This window comes from Gymnogyps californianus, chromosome 3 (assembly GCF_018139145.2).
Source record: "Gymnogyps californianus isolate 813 chromosome 3, ASM1813914v2, whole genome shotgun sequence".
NCBI lineage: Eukaryota > Metazoa > Chordata > Aves > Accipitriformes > Cathartidae > Gymnogyps > Gymnogyps californianus.
In genome coordinates this window covers 68,841,998-68,860,480 of record NC_059473.1, presented here as the reverse complement: position 1 = coordinate 68,860,480, position 18,483 = coordinate 68,841,998, and the positions used below count along the sequence as shown (strand labels likewise).

General features: G+C 41.3%; 1 protein-coding gene across 6 annotated transcripts in view; it reads left to right on the top strand.

Annotated features, from left to right (window-relative positions):
* Positions 1 to 18,483, top strand: part of NCOA7 (nuclear receptor coactivator 7) — a 100,839-nt gene that overhangs the window by 73,838 nt on the left and 8,518 nt on the right. For 4 of the 6 annotated variants that reach the window (XM_050893388.1, XM_050893389.1, XM_050893390.1 and 1 more), the window contains exons 8-11: positions 2,143 to 2,327; positions 3,712 to 4,769; positions 6,254 to 6,422; positions 17,033 to 17,180. In XM_050893388.1, coding sequence (XP_050749345.1) covers positions 2,143 to 2,327; positions 3,712 to 4,769; positions 6,254 to 6,422; positions 17,033 to 17,180 — 1,560 coding nt within the window. The remainder of the gene's footprint in view (positions 1 to 2,142; positions 2,328 to 3,711; positions 4,770 to 6,253; positions 6,423 to 17,032; positions 17,181 to 18,483) is intronic. The other 2 variants (XM_050893392.1, XM_050893393.1) reach the window with 2 other exon arrangements.

Here is an 18,483-nt window from a genome sequence, read left to right as displayed (position 1 = left end):
ATGATAATTGCTTTTTGAAAGAATAGCTCTTCTACACATCTTCATTCCCTTACCACGTCAAAATTACCTGTTTAAGAGTGTATTGCTAGATGCACAGAGAAAACTGCACTTTAGAGTTATGACATGTCAGGATTAGTTGTCCAGTTCCATCAAATTGTGCAATAGCTTTATAAAATGAGCACATGCCTATCTATTTCATTTATGACTTCAAGCTAAATTTTAACTGTTTCCAGAGTGATGTTTCCAAATATGTCCATGTTGCTTCTGCACTTGCTAATGAATGTCATGCAAACTCTAGTAAAAAGATAAATATTGCATGATATAAGCTTTTCTTTCTTTTTCTTGCAAGTGTTATTGTAACATACGTGTTCCCACTGGGACTGCAACCCTAAATTTTACAGCATCTGTTTTGGAAGCGAAGGCACAAAGCTTGGGCAGTATTTTAACCCTCTTTTCTTCCCAAGGTTGCAAGACACTGTCTTCTTGAACTGTCTTCTTTGATATATCTGCTCTTGTTGACTCTGGTTTCAGTTAGATGTCTGCATGTTTGGGTTTTCAAGTTCTCTGGAATTTATAACACTGGAGATGCTAACCATTGCAGTTTAAACGTATTTTTCCCTTAGTCCTGACTTTTGTAAGATGGATGTGTTTACACCTACAGTTTTTGGCTTCTTTTTGCACCGAGTGGATGTAGACTGTATTTAACCACTCTGCAATTTTTCAGTCTGCTATTTTGTAGAAAGTAATAGAGGACTACTTGATGTCTCGCATGTAAATTAGGGCAATACTGTCACTTTGTTATGTGATGCTTGCTAGCTGCAGAGGATACAGATTGCTAATTTTATGGCTGCAGGACTGAAAAAGTAATTTGCAGTCAGAACAATCAAAAGTGGGACGGCTTCTTTGCCAGTGTAGCTGAAATCCCTTGTTGCCTTGCTTCCTGCAGTGGCTGGGTAGGAAGCACAGCCTACTGATATATTGCTCTTCTGGCTAACTAGAGTTACATACCTGTGGGATAAGCCTCTGCACTTCATTTTGATTCTTTCATCCAAACACAAACCAGGCATGTGTACCTGAGTCATACAAGAGAAGCAAATAGGGAATACCTACAGACTTTGCTTTACAAAGGAGCAGGCACAGGTGTACTCACTTGCCAGTGCCAAGCTGTCAGCTTGGCATCTCCCTGATTTAAAAAAAACAAATCAAGCTTGTGGTCCTTTACATCCCTATTTGTTAGCCTTCCTTGGCTTGCCTTACGGATGACCTTGGATAATTAATAGTATCTACAGTGTAGGTCCCTCCTGTTGATTTGTGGCTCCTGTTTGTCAGAAGTCATGAGTTACGCACAGCTTCTGAGTTGGTCTGGTGAATTTTGTAGCTCATCTGGAAGAGAAGGGTGCAGGAGCAGGACATTGGAAATCTCCTTTGTAAACCTTGAAAAATAGTCAGTTGTCACGGGTTGGACGCTGAATAATGGCTGATGCAGCCTCTTACCGAATCCGTGGCTAGAGCACGTTTTGCAGAATTAAATGTGTCTTCTGCAGCTGTGCAAAATATGTTTGGATCAGTGGTAGAAGCTGCTTCTAGGTCGGGGAGAAGCTGTTTCATATCAGAATATATAGAAGTGTTTTGCATGTACCTCTGGGAGGGTAGATCAAGGAGACCTGTAATGTAGCTTAGCATAGTAACCTTGACATTTCCATGAGTAAGACTGCCTTTAGGTGTGCTGGTTGTATATAAATTCATGTATCAAATGAAGGTGGCTGCATCTGGAATGAAATGGTACTTTTTATTTTATTTTATTTTATTTTATTTTTTTAAATCCACTAATCTATTTTGTCTGAGATTGATTAACAATCTGCAGTTTCAGCTTGCAGCAGCCAGCGCTGAAAGTTGAATAGTTCAGATGTTCTTCCTTATCAGCCAGGAACTTGGGTGTTACTAAGCAATTTTTTTTCTTTGCTCTCCTTACAATGTCTGACTTGATGCAATTGGAAACCAAAATGTTTTGTTAGCAAACATTGCATGACAGGGTATAGAGAGGCAGGGGAGAGGTTTTTCTTTTAGGATAGTAGCCTAAAGTCCAATACCAAATGGTAAGTGAATTACATGTGATGTTCTAACTTTCTTCTCCTATTTTAGGGTGTAGTTGGAGGAGTCATGATAGTAACTCCCAACAATATCATGTTTGACCCGCATAAGTCTGATCCTCTGGTAATTGAGAATGGCTGTGAAGAATACGGGCTCATCTGCCCCATGGAGGAGGTTGTCTCAATAGCTCTCTACAATGACATCTCTCACATGAAGATTAAAGATGCATTGCCATCGTAAGGAGTGTTCTTCCCTGAATTTATGTTTACAGATTTTCAGTAAGGGTCATGGAAAAGGAGGGGCAGGGGAATGGAGGGGAAGAGTTTTAAAGCAGCAGAATAAAACAAATCAGGGGAGGAAAGTGCCAGCAAAGGAATGATTCACTTATGTTGTTCTTCCGCTTTCTTTTTAGAACACTTCAGTGGCAGTAAAGAGAAATAGGTCATGAATATGAGAACCAAAGTGCAAAGGAGACCAGTAAAAACCAGTAATTAAAAGCATTGGTGGCATGCCATGGTTGGACTCTTGCACTGACCCGTCTCTAGGGTTATTTCAGCGGAAGTGAAGAGGGTTAGATTTGGACCATTTGTTGTGTTACCAGGACTGTTCTGAGAGCAGTATTTAAAACTTTTGAAGATAACAGCACCTTAACTGCCATCTTCAGGACTTACAGAAATACCAGTCTGTGGAATACTTCCACTTCAGAACCAGAAATGCATGGGCTACTTTCATTTATGCATAGTCTAGGCATTGCTTATGTATTCGTTCTGAGCAAGGTTTTGTCTTTACAGGCAACACCTGTGTGATCAGTGAAATTCATCTACTTCCCTCCCATTTTCTCATTTCGAGAAAAACTTTCCAGATATTTGTTACACTCATTACTGGTGTTTAGTAACTTGTTAGTAACTTTTAAGTGATGAGAATCTTGTATTCTCATTCACCTCAGACTTTTTAGCAGCAATGAAGAGCTCAAGTTGTATGCTGTTAAGTTTTTAAGAATTTTCCATTTTGAAATGTTTTATGATTGTCCTGCTTTGAAAAGAAATCTTGGGAGAAGTCTGCATTCAAACAGCACATTTGAGTAATGGAGAAAAATGAAAAAAATCCCAACTCTGTTGCCTGTTACTGTTTTGCAGTAAACATGTTCAAACAGGGTACGGCTTATCTCCGATTTGCTTTCTTCTCAAAAATACACTTGTACTGACTAGGGAAGCATGGATGGTTGTAGAGGTTGACTCATTGTCAGTTGTGGGAAACAACAGTATTAATATGGTATGAATGAAATTCCAGCAGCTAAATACATGTCCTGTGTTTTTTTGGTGACTGAACTTCTGATGAATTGCACATTGTTATTACATGTGTACCATTTCTTCACCCATGTGGCATATTCTGCCAAGTGGTTTACTCATATTATTTCGGTATTATCGTTTCCTCATTTTTCTCCATTTTCTTTAAAGTCACTTATTTCCACTGATGTATGTTTATTTTTGAGAAAGTAATTTTTCGTTGAGTTTCAGAGCTTAAGTTAAGTTGTTATATTATTTAGTTTTTCTTTTCCTTTTTTTTCTGTTTCCATTTTGCTTTTAACATCCTATGTACATCCATCATTTTCCCTGACAGTGACATACCAAAGGATCTTTGTCCTCTGTACAGGCCAGGAGAATGGGAAGACCTATCCTCTGAGAAAGATATCAATCCTTTCAGCAAATTCAAATCCCTTAGCAAGGAAAAGAGGCAGCAGAATGGGGATCCATCCATTGCTCTGGGTGCCAAACAGATAAAGCCTTCAGATAAGGAAAAGTCTGCTGATTTTGAAGTTCTTCAGTCATCTGAGAGTACAGGCTCAATCAAATCAAAGTCACTGGAGTTTTCCAACAACATCACTGCCACTGAACATTTGGAAAAGTTTGCTGCGGATCCACGTGCCAAGGAGCCTTCTGGGGAAAAAAATGCTTCAGATATCAAAACCAAAGAAAAATCCCTTTTGGGAGAAGGAGAGGATGACTTCATTGAGCTGGAAAAGACGTCATCTCGTATGGATAGAGGGTTGGACAGGAAAATCTCAGTAATGCTGGCTGACCCCAGGGAGTTGGGGAGAACTAAGCAGCAGGTAACCAAACCCACTACAGAAGTCCAGGAGCACTTGACAGTTGATTCCTTGGAAAAAAAGGACAGTGTTGAACCTAAAGCTGACTTAGACTTAGAGCTGTGTGAAAAGCAAGATGTTATTCCAGAAGTAAACAAATGTGTCAGTTCCCCGACAGGTAAGGTGGAGACTGCATTGGACACTAAGAGCGAGCTAGAGAAAGATAAACTTATTGAATTTTACCTCAATAAAGATGGGAATGGGTCTCAGTCATCTGAAGACTTACACAAGGCTGAAATCCAGAAAGGTGAAAACAATAAAGCAATTGGCATAGACCTTACACTTAGCTGTTCAAAGTCCCAAGCTAATGAAGTCCATACACTTAAAAGTATGGAGCTTGATTCCTGCTGTGTTGAAAGGAAGGCACCTTCATTAGAAATCAGCTCAGCAGCAGCAGAGGAAAAGGATCTGAAAGAGTCTGTGGACTCTTCATTAGTACCAGCCATAGACAAGACCTGTCAAGAAACACAGTTAGACAATCAATCAGAAATCAGACTGTGGCTGCTGCAGAAAATTCAAGTGCCAATTGAAGGTAGGTCTCTGGTTATCCTTGTTTCCTCTGAGACTTGGACAGCATTATGACGGTAACCTTTGAATTGATATCCTTCTGCTCTAAATTTCCTCTTTCTATAATACCTGGTCTTTTGTTTTTTCACTCTTGTATATTATATTTTTATATTATCTACTATTTAGAAGTAAAAAAATACCTTCAAATTCCCGAAGCTTCTAGTTTGATAAGTAGCTTGTGTGCTCTTTCCATATTCAGTGATCACTGTTTATATAAGCTTCACTTCTGTTTACTGGCTTTAAGGAGGACAGTGCAATGTTATCCAGTTGCAGTATTGACAGGGACACTTCATGGCCTAGGAATTGTCACTCTGTATTGGTAACTTTTGTTGCTTCAGTGAAGTCTGTCAGTGTATTTCTGATAGTATCCAAAGTAGTAGTGCATTGCTGTAAAGGGGGGTACCAAGGTATTCTTGACACTATTTGCATCTGTCTAGTGTCTTTCATGCTATGGAAACCCTTAAAGAAGTGATAAATAGGAATATATGCAGAATCTTACTCACTGATCATTTTGTCCCGATTGGTTGTTGGATTATCATAAATAAAATTCAGGCTGTTACTGGAAAGCATATAACAAAAAGAAAGCTCAGTTTAGATAGAGTGAACACGTATTACTATTTCTACTATAGCCCAGTGCTTCTAAGCACTAGCCCATCCTGGAGCACTGATGCTCCTCTCTTGGTAGTTTAATGAACCAGTGGACATACCCTTGATTCGTATCGGGTGGTGGGGGATGATTAGAGTGGAAGTCTTTATTTTAAAAACAGTTGTTCTTAAAATGATTTTTCCTTTCTTTTGGAAGGGTTTATATCTCGCTAGTTGTATTTGGTGTTTGTTCTCATTGGGAGAGAAAGAAAAAAAAAAATGGCTGTATGTGTACTCCTAAAATGAATGAGGTCACTTCAGTGTGATTGAGGCTATAGTTTAATAAGCAATTTTTTTGTCGCACTAGCAATTTAAGGAACTTAAACTGCTCTTATGCTTGACCTTGTCTTGTGCAGACAAAAGGGGTTTGTATGGCTGTCTGACTGTCAGAGTTGAGGAACTGATCGGGCTTTGTGTGTGTCTGTGTGTGCAGGGTTACCCTTTGACTGGATGGGTTTCCTGGACCCAGTCAAACACTGTCACCTTTACGTGCCTGCTTCGTGTTGCAGTTTGCACCCACCCTGATCATCTTACTGAATTGCTTTACAGGGCTATTCTGTTCATAGCTGTACAGCTGAGGGGGATACAGGCTGTGACAGAATGGGAATAAACGGCCACAGTTTAGGATGAACAAGGATTTATTAAACCAGTTTTGCTATTGAATGACATGTGAGGTTTAATTCTGTGTACGGTGCCTCTGAGTATTCCTTTGCACAAGATTATTAATCTTTGTGCCAGTGCTTTATCAGCTGCAGTATTTTTACCTTCCTGTAAGCAACCCATTTCTTTTTGTCTCTCATTCAGATATGCTTCCTTCAAAAGAGGAGAAGAGCAAGACTCCTCCAATGTTTCTGTGCATTAAAGTAGGCAAGCCCATGAGAAAGTCGTTTGCGTCTCAGAGCACCACCATGTCTCAACAATACAGTAAAAAGATAAAGCAACCAGAGTACTGGTTTGCTGTTCCTCGGGAAAGGTAAGCTGCAGTGCATAGCACAAAAACATGTTTGTCTCTTATTTTTTTTTAAATGTGTAGTGCTTTCTAGAGTTGAATCTGTTTCCCTACGTGGTCCAAGGTGCGAAATGCAGCAAGGATGCTAAGATGAGGAGAGGAGTGCCCTCGTTTCATTGCATGCCAGAGAGATAAAGCAGTGTTTGTTGCTGGTCTAATATGGCTCCTTGTGGGAAGGAAGAAGGGATCAGGTGCCCCTTGGAAGATGAAAAGAGGGATATACGTGCAGCTAACATATGATAAAAGCACTGGAGGATGATCTGGGTTTCAGCCGTAGTCTAGGAAGTGAGGGAGAGGGGAAGAGGGGAGCAGTGGCAAGAGAGGCAAGGAATCCACTAAGGTGCCAGTGCTAAAAAATAGGTATTTCACATGAGCAAAGGGCATGATGTGGAAAAGGGAGACACTCCTAACTGAACGGGTGAGGCTGTTTCAGCCTTCAGGCCGGTGAAAAACCATCCCTTTGTGATAAAATCCATTTAAATGTTTTATGTGCCTGTAGGTGTGTATGTATGCATAAATAGTACTATAGCAAAAAAAAAAAAAAAAACAAAAGTAAAGGCCTGTGATGTTCCACATAAATCACCCAAGAATCTTCACGGACTGTGAGGAATCAAATCCCTGGTCCTTCTTTTGCTAGAAGGCAGCTAGAGCAACTCTCCAGTCTGGTGATGAACCAAAGTAGGGAAATCAGTGATCATACTTCTGGTGAATTAGATACCAGGAAGGAAGAATCTGAACTGGTGATCAATCTCAGAGGTGTCTCTTGAAGATGCAGGCAATTTTTTCTTTTTTTTTTAAAATAATTTTTCAGAATATTTGATTTTGTTCTCAGATTTGTAGCATGTGTGTTGATTTAAGTGTTTATTTCTCGTACTTTAGAAATGAGTGTTTTGAGCGGACCAGTAGTGTGGAAATTGCTGACCCAGGGGAGGAGGGGGAGAGGTTTAATCCAGCTGGAATGTGGCCATTGGGAGTGTAGCTGAAGATAGCTTTTGGTTTGCTTGCTATCTGCTGAACCCGGTCCTTGGCTCCTCAGGGATTGCAAAAGGGTGGGTTCAGAAGATTCTAGGTTGAAGCGTGAGTAAATACTTCATGGAGTTGGAGTGATGCCGTGATATAACACAAGGTCAGTTATTGATTTGGGGATAGTGTATCTAACGTTGAATAAAGCTGCTGAGCTGAACTGAGGTCGTCTCTGATTGTTGCTCTGTGCAACAAGTAAATCTACTAGGCTTCTTACCACAAACTTGGAAAACAGCTTCTCTACTTGTCATTTTCTGAATAGTGAGCGGACCAGACCTAACCCGTATATAAACTGAAGTGTCGACAACTGTTTTATACTTCAGTTTTTAGAATGAGGAAAAAGTAATTTCTGCAGTGAGCTGTTGCAGCAGCACTTGGCTGTGCTGGCTGACAGGCCAGATCTTTGCTGTTGGGGCTGCTGTTCAGATCTTGATCAAAATTAGTGGTGAATGTAGTATAAGATAGGGTCATTTCGGTGCTATTCGTGCATGTCTGTTTTAACACCACAGAGCTGCATAAAAGATCATGTAGAACTTGGGGCAAAAATTAAATGCAAGATCCATGCCTTCGTATTAATGCAAGACATGTCTTTGGCTAACAAGTCAGTGTTTTCTCCAAACTCTTGGATGCCTTCTCAAAGTAAAATGCATCGCTTCCTACCCTCTGGTGATATTCTTGCACCAGTATTGCATAGTATATAATTATCAGTGTTGCATCTTGAGAGTGGGATGGACAGTGGGTCATTTGGGATAGCTTTGCAATGTATTTTTGATACAATATCAAAATAATTTACTAAGTTTAAAAACATTTGGAAGGCAATTTATATTCATGTATGAAAATATCAAGAATACCCCTTTCATCTTGTTGGCCATAAAGCAGTATAAATAAAACACTTTCTGTCCAGTGCAGTCACAGTAGCTTGTGCAGCATCTTAATATTTCATAGTAATTAAAAAAAACCCAAACAAATCAAACCTCGATTGAGATTGTGAAGAAATTGGTATGCATGTCTATAATCACTGTATAAGTTAAATCTTCCTCTGATTTGCATTTAGTTACATTTTTCCATGGTCTCTTAGTGTTTGCTGTTAAAACAGCTTCTGTCATCAGTTGTGAAAATGGCTCCATATTCAGCCTGGACCCCATAGCCCGCTGCTCCCAGCAGAGCTGCTCATCTGTCTGCAGGCTGCTGCTGCTTTCCTGCACTTGGCAGCTGCGGGAAAGCTGCACTGGGGGGAGACGTACTTACCTTCTAAAATTTTAATTTTTTTTTTTTTTTTTTAAATGGAAGCCTCTGGAAACGTTATTAATACAAAGAGAAGACTGTTAGGCTGTTAGCCTTTATAAAGAATGTCAATAAGTCTTAAGTCTCCTTTGCCTTTTGCAGCTGTTGTAGGTCTTCTCTCTTCCTACGTGGCTTCCCAGGTGCCGAGAGTGTCCTGTCGTGCGTAGCCCCATGACCCGCACAGCACGGCTTAGTTAATCAGTGACTATAGGGCTGCTTTGCGCTGCCTGCTTCATCACAGCGGCACTTGCCTTAGCACGTAATGGGGGGAGATGGGCATCTTCAGTTCCCTTATATACAGATTACTCAGTCTAGGGCAGCTTCTTGTCGGGTTCAGCTGAGCAGAGAGGCACCCATGCTTTTGGACACTAATAGATTGATTCTTTTGCTGAGACGTCTTGCAATGGGTATAGCTTACAGTATTAGAGGGTAAGTTTGTGCATGCTCTTACTACATGGATTTATGTTTAAATGGTATGTAGATTTCCACCCTAGTGGATTTTGAGTAGTAGTAGGTCAGTAATTATGTCATAAATTTCCTCAAGGTCTTGCAGAGGAAAATGCCTTACACTGGGACAGATACAGTAATGCAGAATTTCTTTGTTTATAAACATGTGTCCTAACAAATAATTTACTCATTTTAGCATTGACTAGTTCCTCAGTCAAGAAGTAAATCTCATTGATTATCTGTAATACAAATTTGACAGACAGGTTTGGTTTATGAATGCATAATTTGCGTTGATGTTGATGTAAAAGACATTGCACTGAGATCATGCTGCTGAGAGGGCATCTGCTTTTTTGGAAGTTTCTTTCTTGAGAGCAGGCAGATTTTCAAGTAGGAAAAGTGACAGGGGTTGAGCCTTGTTTCTCTTTTTCAGTCTTAGCTTCCTGCCCCATTGATTTTTGGGGGAGGGTTGGTTTGGGGAGTTGGGGGAGTTTTGGTTTGTTTTTTGTTACTGTTTCTGTGAGGTTTTCTTTTGTAGAGCAAGATGTTGCTTGGTTGTGACTCCTGTTAGTATCTAATGCGTAACACTCTGTAGTTAATATGGCTGAAGCTGAGATAAAATCATAGAATCATAGAATGGTTTGGGTTGGAAGGGACCTTAAAGATCATCTAGTTCCAACCCCCCTGCCATGGGCCAGGGACACCTTCCACTAGACCAGGTTGCTCAAAGCCCCATCCAACCCAGCCTTGAACACTTCCAGGGAGGGGGCATCCACAGCGTCTCTGGGCAACCTGTTTCAGGGTCCTACCACTCTCACAGTGAAGAACTTCTTCCTAATATCTAATCTAAATCTACCCTCTTTCAGTTTACAACCGTTACCCCTCATCCTATCACTACAGTCCCTGATAAAGAGTCCCCCCCTATCTTTCCTGTAGGCCTCCTTTAAGTATTGAAAGGCCGCAGTAAGGTCTCCCTGGAGCCTTCTCTTCTCCAGGCTGAACAACCTCAACTCTCTCAGCCTGTCCTTATAGAGGAGATGCTCCAGCCCCCTGATCATCTTCGTGGCCCTCCTCTGGACCCACTTGAGCAGGCCCATGTCTTTCCTATGCTGGGGGCCCCAGAGCTGAACACAGTACTCCAGGTGGGGTCTCACGAGAGTAGAGTAGAGGGCGAGAATCACCTCCCTCAACCTGCTGGTCACATTTCTCTTGATGCAGCCCATGATGCGATTGGCTTTCTGGGCTGCGAGCGCACATTGCTGGCTCATATTCAGTTTTTCATCCACTAATACCCCCAAGTCCTTCTCTGCAGGGCTGCTCTCAATCCACTCATCGCCCAGCCTGTATTTGTGCTTGGGATTGACCCGACCCATGTGTGGGACCTTGCACTTGGCCTTGTTGAACTTCATGAGGTTAGCACAGGCCCACCTCTCAAGCCTGTCAAGGTCCCTCTGGGTGGCATGTCGACCACACTGCACACAGCTTGGTGTCGTCGGCAAACTTGCTGAGGGCGCACTCAATCCCACTGTCCGTGTCGCCGACAAAGATGTTAAACAGTGCTGGTCCCAATACCGACCCCTGAGGAATGCCGCTCGTCACTGGTCTCCACTTGGACATCGAGCCGTTGACCGCAGCTCTTTGAGTGTGGCCATCCAGGCAGTTCCTTATCCACCGAGTGGTCCATCTGTCAAATCCATGTCTCTCCAATTTAGAGACAAGGATGTCATGCAGGACAGAGTCAAATGCTTTGCACAAGTCGAGGTAGATGACGTCCGTTGCTCTTCCCTTATCCACCAACGCTGTAATCCCGTCGTAGAAGGCCACCAAATTTGTCAGGCACGATTTGCCCTTAGTGAAGCCATGTTGGCTGTCACCAGTCACCTCCTTATTTTCCATGTGCCCTAGCACAGTTTCCAGGAGGATCCGCTCCATGATCTTGCTGGGCACAGAGGTGAGACTGACTGGCCTGTAGTTCCCCGGGTCTTCCTTTTTTCCCTTTTTAAAAGTGGGGGTTATGTTTCCCCTTTTCCAGTCAGTGGGAACTTCCCCGGACTGCCATGACTTCTCAAATATGATGGATAGTGGCTTAGCCACTTCATCCGCCAGTTCCCTCAGGACCCGCGGATGCATCTCATCAGGTCCCATGGACTTGTGCACCTTCATGTTCCTTAGATGGTCTCGAACCTGATGTTCTCCTACGGTGGGCAGTTCTTCATTCTCCCAGTCCCTGCCTTTGCCTTCTGCGTCTTGGGTGGTGTGGCTGGAGCACTTGCTGGTGAAGACTGAGGCAAAAAAGTCTCAAAAAGAGCTCTGGAAGAACTTGTAGCACAGCTAGCTGGAGTCAATACCTACATGATGCTTCCATGCACTTACGCAGGACTTTGCATAAAGGGATGATGATTAAGATGGTCCTGACGGTGAACGATCACTCTTCCATGCTCCTGTTAATGTAATGGAATAGGTAGCATAAAGCTTAGATTTAGACTCCTTTTGAATTAGCCTTCTACAAATACAGTACTTCTAGACTCCTGATAAATAAAGTATCAAACTATACAGATGAAACCTATGAAAACCTGTTTGTATCTATAGCTTAATGTCTTACAATGAGGGCTCATATAAGTTTATGTAAGCTCACATAAGCATATGAGGGCTTACGATACCTTAGCCCTCATAAGATTCATGAAGAATCATCATCATTATGTAGTCAGGCATGTTTATAACAAAGTCATAGGACTTCTCTGCATTAATGCCTGTTTCTAGGCCAGGAGCTGTGGTTGGACTTAGAGCCTTTGTACATGTATCACAGGATGCACAAACCCTCCCCCATCACCCAAGCACACAAATTTGGAAGTAGCCCCCCTCCCACCTCTGACTGACCTGAAGACATTCATTTATGGAAAACTGATTTGCCTCTGCCCTCTAAGAAGTCAGATATTGTTGCTGTATCAACAGAAACAGTGGTGGTGATGATGGTCAGTTTGGGACTTCCTAAATTAAAGTATATCTTTTAGAAGAGAAATCATTTACGGTTCCCCCTCGAGAATCACCTGTAACTTGACAAGTTGTCTGGTGTATTTTATTGATAATTACCTTTGCTCTTTTTCGGTGCACTGTATACCTAGTTTAATGTTCCTGGCTTCCGGTTCCTGGTTGTGGTTTTATCTGTATTACCAGGAGTCAGTTCTTCTTAATGTACGCTATCACAGGCTATTGCTCTTGCAAGCTAAATAACTCCTTTTGCCTCTTGCTGTATGGCAGTTGGTTTTGCATCTCTAAGCTGCAGCACTTGGGCATGACTTGGGAATGGTGCACCAGAGGTGGGCAGAGTATTCCAGCGGTGGTCACCAAAGTGTCAAACACCAAACTAAACACAATCTCATTCCTTCCGCTGAATGTTACTTTCTTGGTACATTCAAGGATCACACCAAGTATTGTCATCAGTGTGCTGGTGCGGAGCTCTTGCTCCAAAATTCAGAGCCATTATCTCAGGTCTCTAGGGTCTTTCTGCCAAGGGTCAAGTACCATCCTGCAAGCATGGCCTCTGCTCATTGTTCTTCAGTGTGTGTTCCTCTGTTTGGATGCATTCACACATACAGCTGATTGTGCCCAATTTATTAAGCAATGCAGTGGTGTAAATACTCCGTGAAGCTTTTGTCTTACACTGATTTTATCGCTTCGCTGTCATAATCTTTATGTCCTGTTTTGTACTCTCCAAAACTGATTTTCTACTGAACGTATATCCTTCACTATAAACACTTATTTTTACATTTTTGTGCCCTCTGCGTGTGTGTTACTATGAACATATTTGTAAGCATATTCACTTTCCTTTTAATCTGGCTACAGCGGGGGAGGGTCCCTCTTTAGTCAGTGTTCCATCTTTCATTTTTGTTTTGTGTCTCCTAGGTTGTTTTTTTGTTAAAAAAAAAGTTTCCTGTTATCATCTTTTCCTTTTGAATAATTTCTTTCTGGAGTGATTAACTTCAGGTCTCTGAAGTTGTTCCTTTCCAAGTACTTTTATGTTTTGTTGATATTTCTCTGTTAGTGCATGTCACACTCATAGGCATGTGATCACCAAAACAGCTATTGAGTTCTAGGATAAATTTCCTTGCAGCTGTCAAGTTGGCTGTAAGAGAGTTCCTCAAGCAGTGGTTTTTCAATTTAAAAATTGTCTCCAATTTTTTCGATTTGGTAGCTTGGAAATACCACTATAGCATAATGTTATAATTTTATTAACAGAGAAGGGACGCTCTGCATCCCCTTTCAGAATGACCTCGCTTCTGCAGTCACTTATTTCTCATTTTATGCTGCTGCTACTTAAATCTGGAGTGTCTGGATTTATTTAGCATCTGTCCATTGTAGAGGAAAACTTAGTTATGGACTACTTAAATAAACTGAGCATATACAGGTCCGTGGGGCCTGACAGGAAATATTCTGGGTGTACTGAGGAAGTTGGTTGATGTTATTGCAATGCTGCTTTCCATCATCCTTTGAAAGGTTATGATCACTGGGAGATGTCCTTAATAATTGGAAAGAAATGCAGCAACCATCTTCAGAAAAATCGAGGAGGATCTGTGGGAGCAGAGGGCAGTCAGCTTCACCTCAGTCCCTTGGAAGATTATGAAGCACATCCTTACAGACGCCGTTTCCAAGCACATGAAGGGCAAGAAGTGATCAGGAATAGCTATTGTAGATTTACCAAGGGCAGATTGTTTTTCTACCAACCAGATCACTTTTCTGTTTGAGATGGCTAGCTCTGTGAACAAGGAGAGAGCAAGGGATTGTTGTTTTTGCCGTGATCTTAGTAAGGCTTTCAACACAGTCTCCTATAGTATCCTTATAGCGAAACTGGAGAGATGTGACCTGGACAGGTAGACTACCAGGTCTACTGTAGAACTCACTGTACCATTGGGCTCAAAGGGTTGATAGCTAGTCTGAGTGGCAGCCAGGTGCAAGTGGTATTCCTTGGGGACTGATACTGTTTAATGCCTTCATCAGTGACATGGACATTGGGACAGAATACACCTTTGTCATTCTGGGGAATGACACCAAATTTGGGGAGTGTTCATACATTGGAGGGCAGGGCTGCTGTTCAGAGGGACTTCAACACGGAGGAATAGGCTGACAGAAACGTCAGAAGTTCAGAAAAGGCAAATGCAAAGTTGTGCATGTGGGGTGGAGCAATCCCTGCAGTGGTACGGTCTGGGGATGGGTGGCCTGGGGAGTAGCTCTGCGGAAAAGGAGCTGGGGAAGTTGAGAACAAACTCAGCATAAGTCAGCAATGTGTCTTTGCAGTAATGAAGGTTTCACTTCTTGCTGGCCCACATAAGGAAGAGCATAGCCAGCATCTTGGGTGGTGGTTATTCCCCTCTTCCTTTTGGACACATGGTTAAAAAAGGGTGGGGGGAAGAGCAAAAAAAAGTAGGATGGCGCCAGACCCTTCTCAGATCACATGCTGCGTGCATCGGAGGAAATTGTGATTAGGTAGAAGAGAAAAAAAACATGAGACTGGTTATGCATGGAACAGGTTGCATGGAGAGGTTGTAGAATCTCTGCTGGAGATTTTCACAACTGCAAATGGACAAGACTATGTGACCTCCTCTAACCTGGAAGTTAGCTCTGCTGTAAACAGAAGTTGGCCTAAATGATCTCCAGAGGTGCCTTACAACCTAAGTATGTTCTGCGATTCTGAGATGAGAGTATGCTGCTCTCCTCCACCCACCTGCATGAATGTGCTTTCAAACTGATCTTAGCCAGACAGCAGCAACCACTAGTTTTATTGTTCTTTCATAGGGATTTGTAGGAATTAAGTAGTTAGCTTTCCAGACTAGGACTACTGCACATAAAATACACAGTGCTCAAGTTAAATGTCTCTTTCAGTTAAAACTCACATTAGTTAGCAAAGAGATGATCATACTGCTCTTTCTGAAGCCTCTGTGAGCAAGTGAAGAGGAACAGGGCATGCTGAGTGGCACCTGTTGATGTGGGAAAACTTCTGCAGTTAGAAGAAAAGGTCTTGGCTAAAATGAGGTGATATGGCTTTTAGAAGTGCCTTCCATAGTTCACTGGTTTTAGATCTATGCAAACTTGTAAGCAATCACGTGGCTTCTCACAAAGAAGGGGGGAACCCTCGGCAATGGGAGTGTGACCCTCGTTTAGCCTTTTCCAGGCAATTATTGGCGAGAACTATCCCAAAGACAGATTGTTTGCACAGTACTACCTTGATCTCTTTTGTGTGTGTGTTGCTTCAGAGGAATGAGCAGCAGCTAAAATTTTTACTTTAATATCAACATTAGCTACCTTACTTGTTCTTGATGAAGGGAGGCTGCTGATGCCTCAAGAACTAGTGTTGGGTGTTCATAAATTTAGGACAATTGTACTAAAACCGTATTTGGTTGTGTATATTAAAAATGTTTCACAGGTACAGTTGTTATTTGATAACAAAAATTTGAACTCTGCTAGAACATGTTAGCCATGCACCACAGAAGCGTTTGTGAATATGCAAAGGAGAAGAGAAAAAACTGATGGCAATGCTCATTTGTTCCTTTTTCATGATTAAGAGGACATTTCCATGATGAAGCAAAGTCAATTCTTTATTCTTTCTGAGGGTAGTGGAAATTAGATCCAAATTTCTTGAGGCCAAAGTGAGTCAAGCCCCTCCAAATATCTCACTTTGACTGTGAATTAGTGTAGCTGTCATGAGCAGGCAACAATTTCAGGGCTGTCAGTTTATGCAGTTAGAACTGACATCAGACTCTAGCCCTCGTTGGTAGGTGTAGAACAAAAAAATGTAGACTTGATTGGAAAAATCTCTGTAGTTATATTAGTGACCCTGAACAGAATCCAACAGTGCTGAAATGGTCTTTTAAGATTATTTGTGCATATATATAAATCTAAGTAACTTGAAATATAGGGGGAAAATGTCTAAATTTCTCTTAAGATTTTTCTGGTTTTATATTGATCAAGGAATTGCTGGACAAAACTTTCTGGTGAATAACTGGAGAAGGATCCAGTGTCATAAGTACTTACTGTCTTTCTATCTGCTCTCTTTAATTGGGGTTTGATTTTTTTTTTTTTTTTTTTTTTTTTTTGCTGGCAATTCAACTTCTTGTACAGTGGATCCACTGTCATATTCCTGTTTGAAATTGCATATGTTCATTTTAATTTTACTGTACGACATAAATTCCTTCTTCAGAAATTATTTCACTGTTTGTTACGGATGTTGTCAACAAACATGTCTTTAAAGACAGTGATTGAGAGCTGACTGCATTTATGGAAGTGCGTACACGGCTGGTAGTATATCATTAGCAAAGCTGTCAGTAACTGCTTATTTTCATTATGCTAATAGAATGAAGAATTGGTTCATGGTTAGTCTCTATAACTTTTAGAGGGCAGCTAGAAATGTGGTGCAGACTTTACTGGTGATCTCTTATGGCTTGTTTTATGCAGGAGATCAAACTAAATAAGTAAAGCGAGTTTTTTATGGACTTGACTTTTGTGAGTATGACCTACTACCAGTCAGTTTGACTTCTTGATATGGATTGTGTGGGACTGGACAAGCCACTTAGTTTTACCGTGATGCTTTGGCTGTGTGTATAGCAAAGGGAGGAGAAAAATATATTGTGGGGAGTGAAAGCAGAGAAACCTTGAAGTAATTCAGGCTGCCAGGCAGAGGGAGTTGTTGCCTTGTGTGGGTGGAATCACACGGGTATCCTATTTGTGTAGGTTGTCCCTTCTTTGTCAGTGGGCAAAACCTCTGTACTACATGACAGTACTGTGTTCATGGACCATTGAACAACAGTTGTCTCCTCCTCTTCTCTTTACAGGGTGGATCACTTGTACACATTTTTTGTTCAGTGGTCACCAGAAATATATGGGAAAGATGCCAAAGAGCAAGGCTTTGTTGTGGTAGAAAAGGAGGAGCTTGACATGATAGACAACTTCTTCAGTGAGCCCACTACTAAAAGCTGGGAGGTGAGTGCTTTCTGACTTTACGTGAAGCATGTGTGTATGAAGGATGCATCCTTTGTTAAGAATCTCAGCACTTGCTCTTTTGATGATTTCTATGATGTTTCTTTATAACACTTGCTGCTTCATATAGGAGTCTCCTCAAGGCTTGTATCTGTCTCACAAATGTACTCATATTCCTTCAGTCCTCCTTTTTTCTCTTCCTAGAAAGAGCAGGCAAACAACTGGGAGCTCTCTGGTGTGCAACCAGCAGAAGTTGTGTAAATATTTTGCTTATGTGATGTTAGCCTTTTGCAAAACTATACAGGTGTATGTTGTCAGTATTGCTAAATTCGTATTGTATTTATATGCTACAAATAAAATCTGCAAAATGTATTATGTACACATAAGCACCAACAGACTCCTGTGTGCTGGTTGAAATGGATTGGTAGGTGGTGATGTGCCAGACCCTTGCTTCTCAGGTGCACGCAGAAATACTATTTGAATATTGGTTGTAAGATGGATAAGTTTTATCCTCGCAATTTGGCTTTTTCATACGGGGGCTTTTGCAATCTGTTTTAACTACTTTGCATGCCTGTGTGTGTTATCGGTCTGTCTCTTGTGCATACAAAGCCTAGTTTATAAGGGAAATAAGCTTACACACGTTTTTAGATGATATTTCTGAACGCTGAAGCACTTCCTGTGCTAAGGATATGGGATAAATTAAGAAACAAATAAATCACTAAGTGGGAAATATCTTGATGGTGATTTAAAAAGTGATCTGATTATTTGTCTTAAACATAAACTTGTTTTTAAAATTGTACTGCCCTCTTTTTTTTTTTTTTTTTGAGCATTTCTGTCTTCAATGTATGTTGTCCTGTTCAAAAGCAGAGCTCAGGAGTGGGGCTTGTCATTTGAAATGTGGCAACATCACCGCTAAACCCAAACAGCCTTTATATTTACAGTTTTGTAGTTTCTTAATGTTGGTGCTTTGTGAACTGCAAGATGAAAAAAAAAAAAAAATCTTCATTCCTTGTTTTGCTCAGAGCTGAGTGCAGTCATATATTGCACTAGATTTCACTGTTCAGTTGTTATTTGCATGCCATTTTTCTAAAACCGAAATGAAGGAGGAGGGCCAGTGATCCAAAGAACAGAGGTGGGAGAGATCTGGCCACACTGGGAGCTTGTGTCTCATTGTTTTATTTAAATATGTATTGGGAGAAGAATTAGCTGGAAACTGCTTCTAAAGGTGTGTCTCTTATTTGTAATACATTCAGGCTTTACAAATTTAAAGTAGGTCTGCCAGGAAACCTCTATTGAAAGTCCAAAT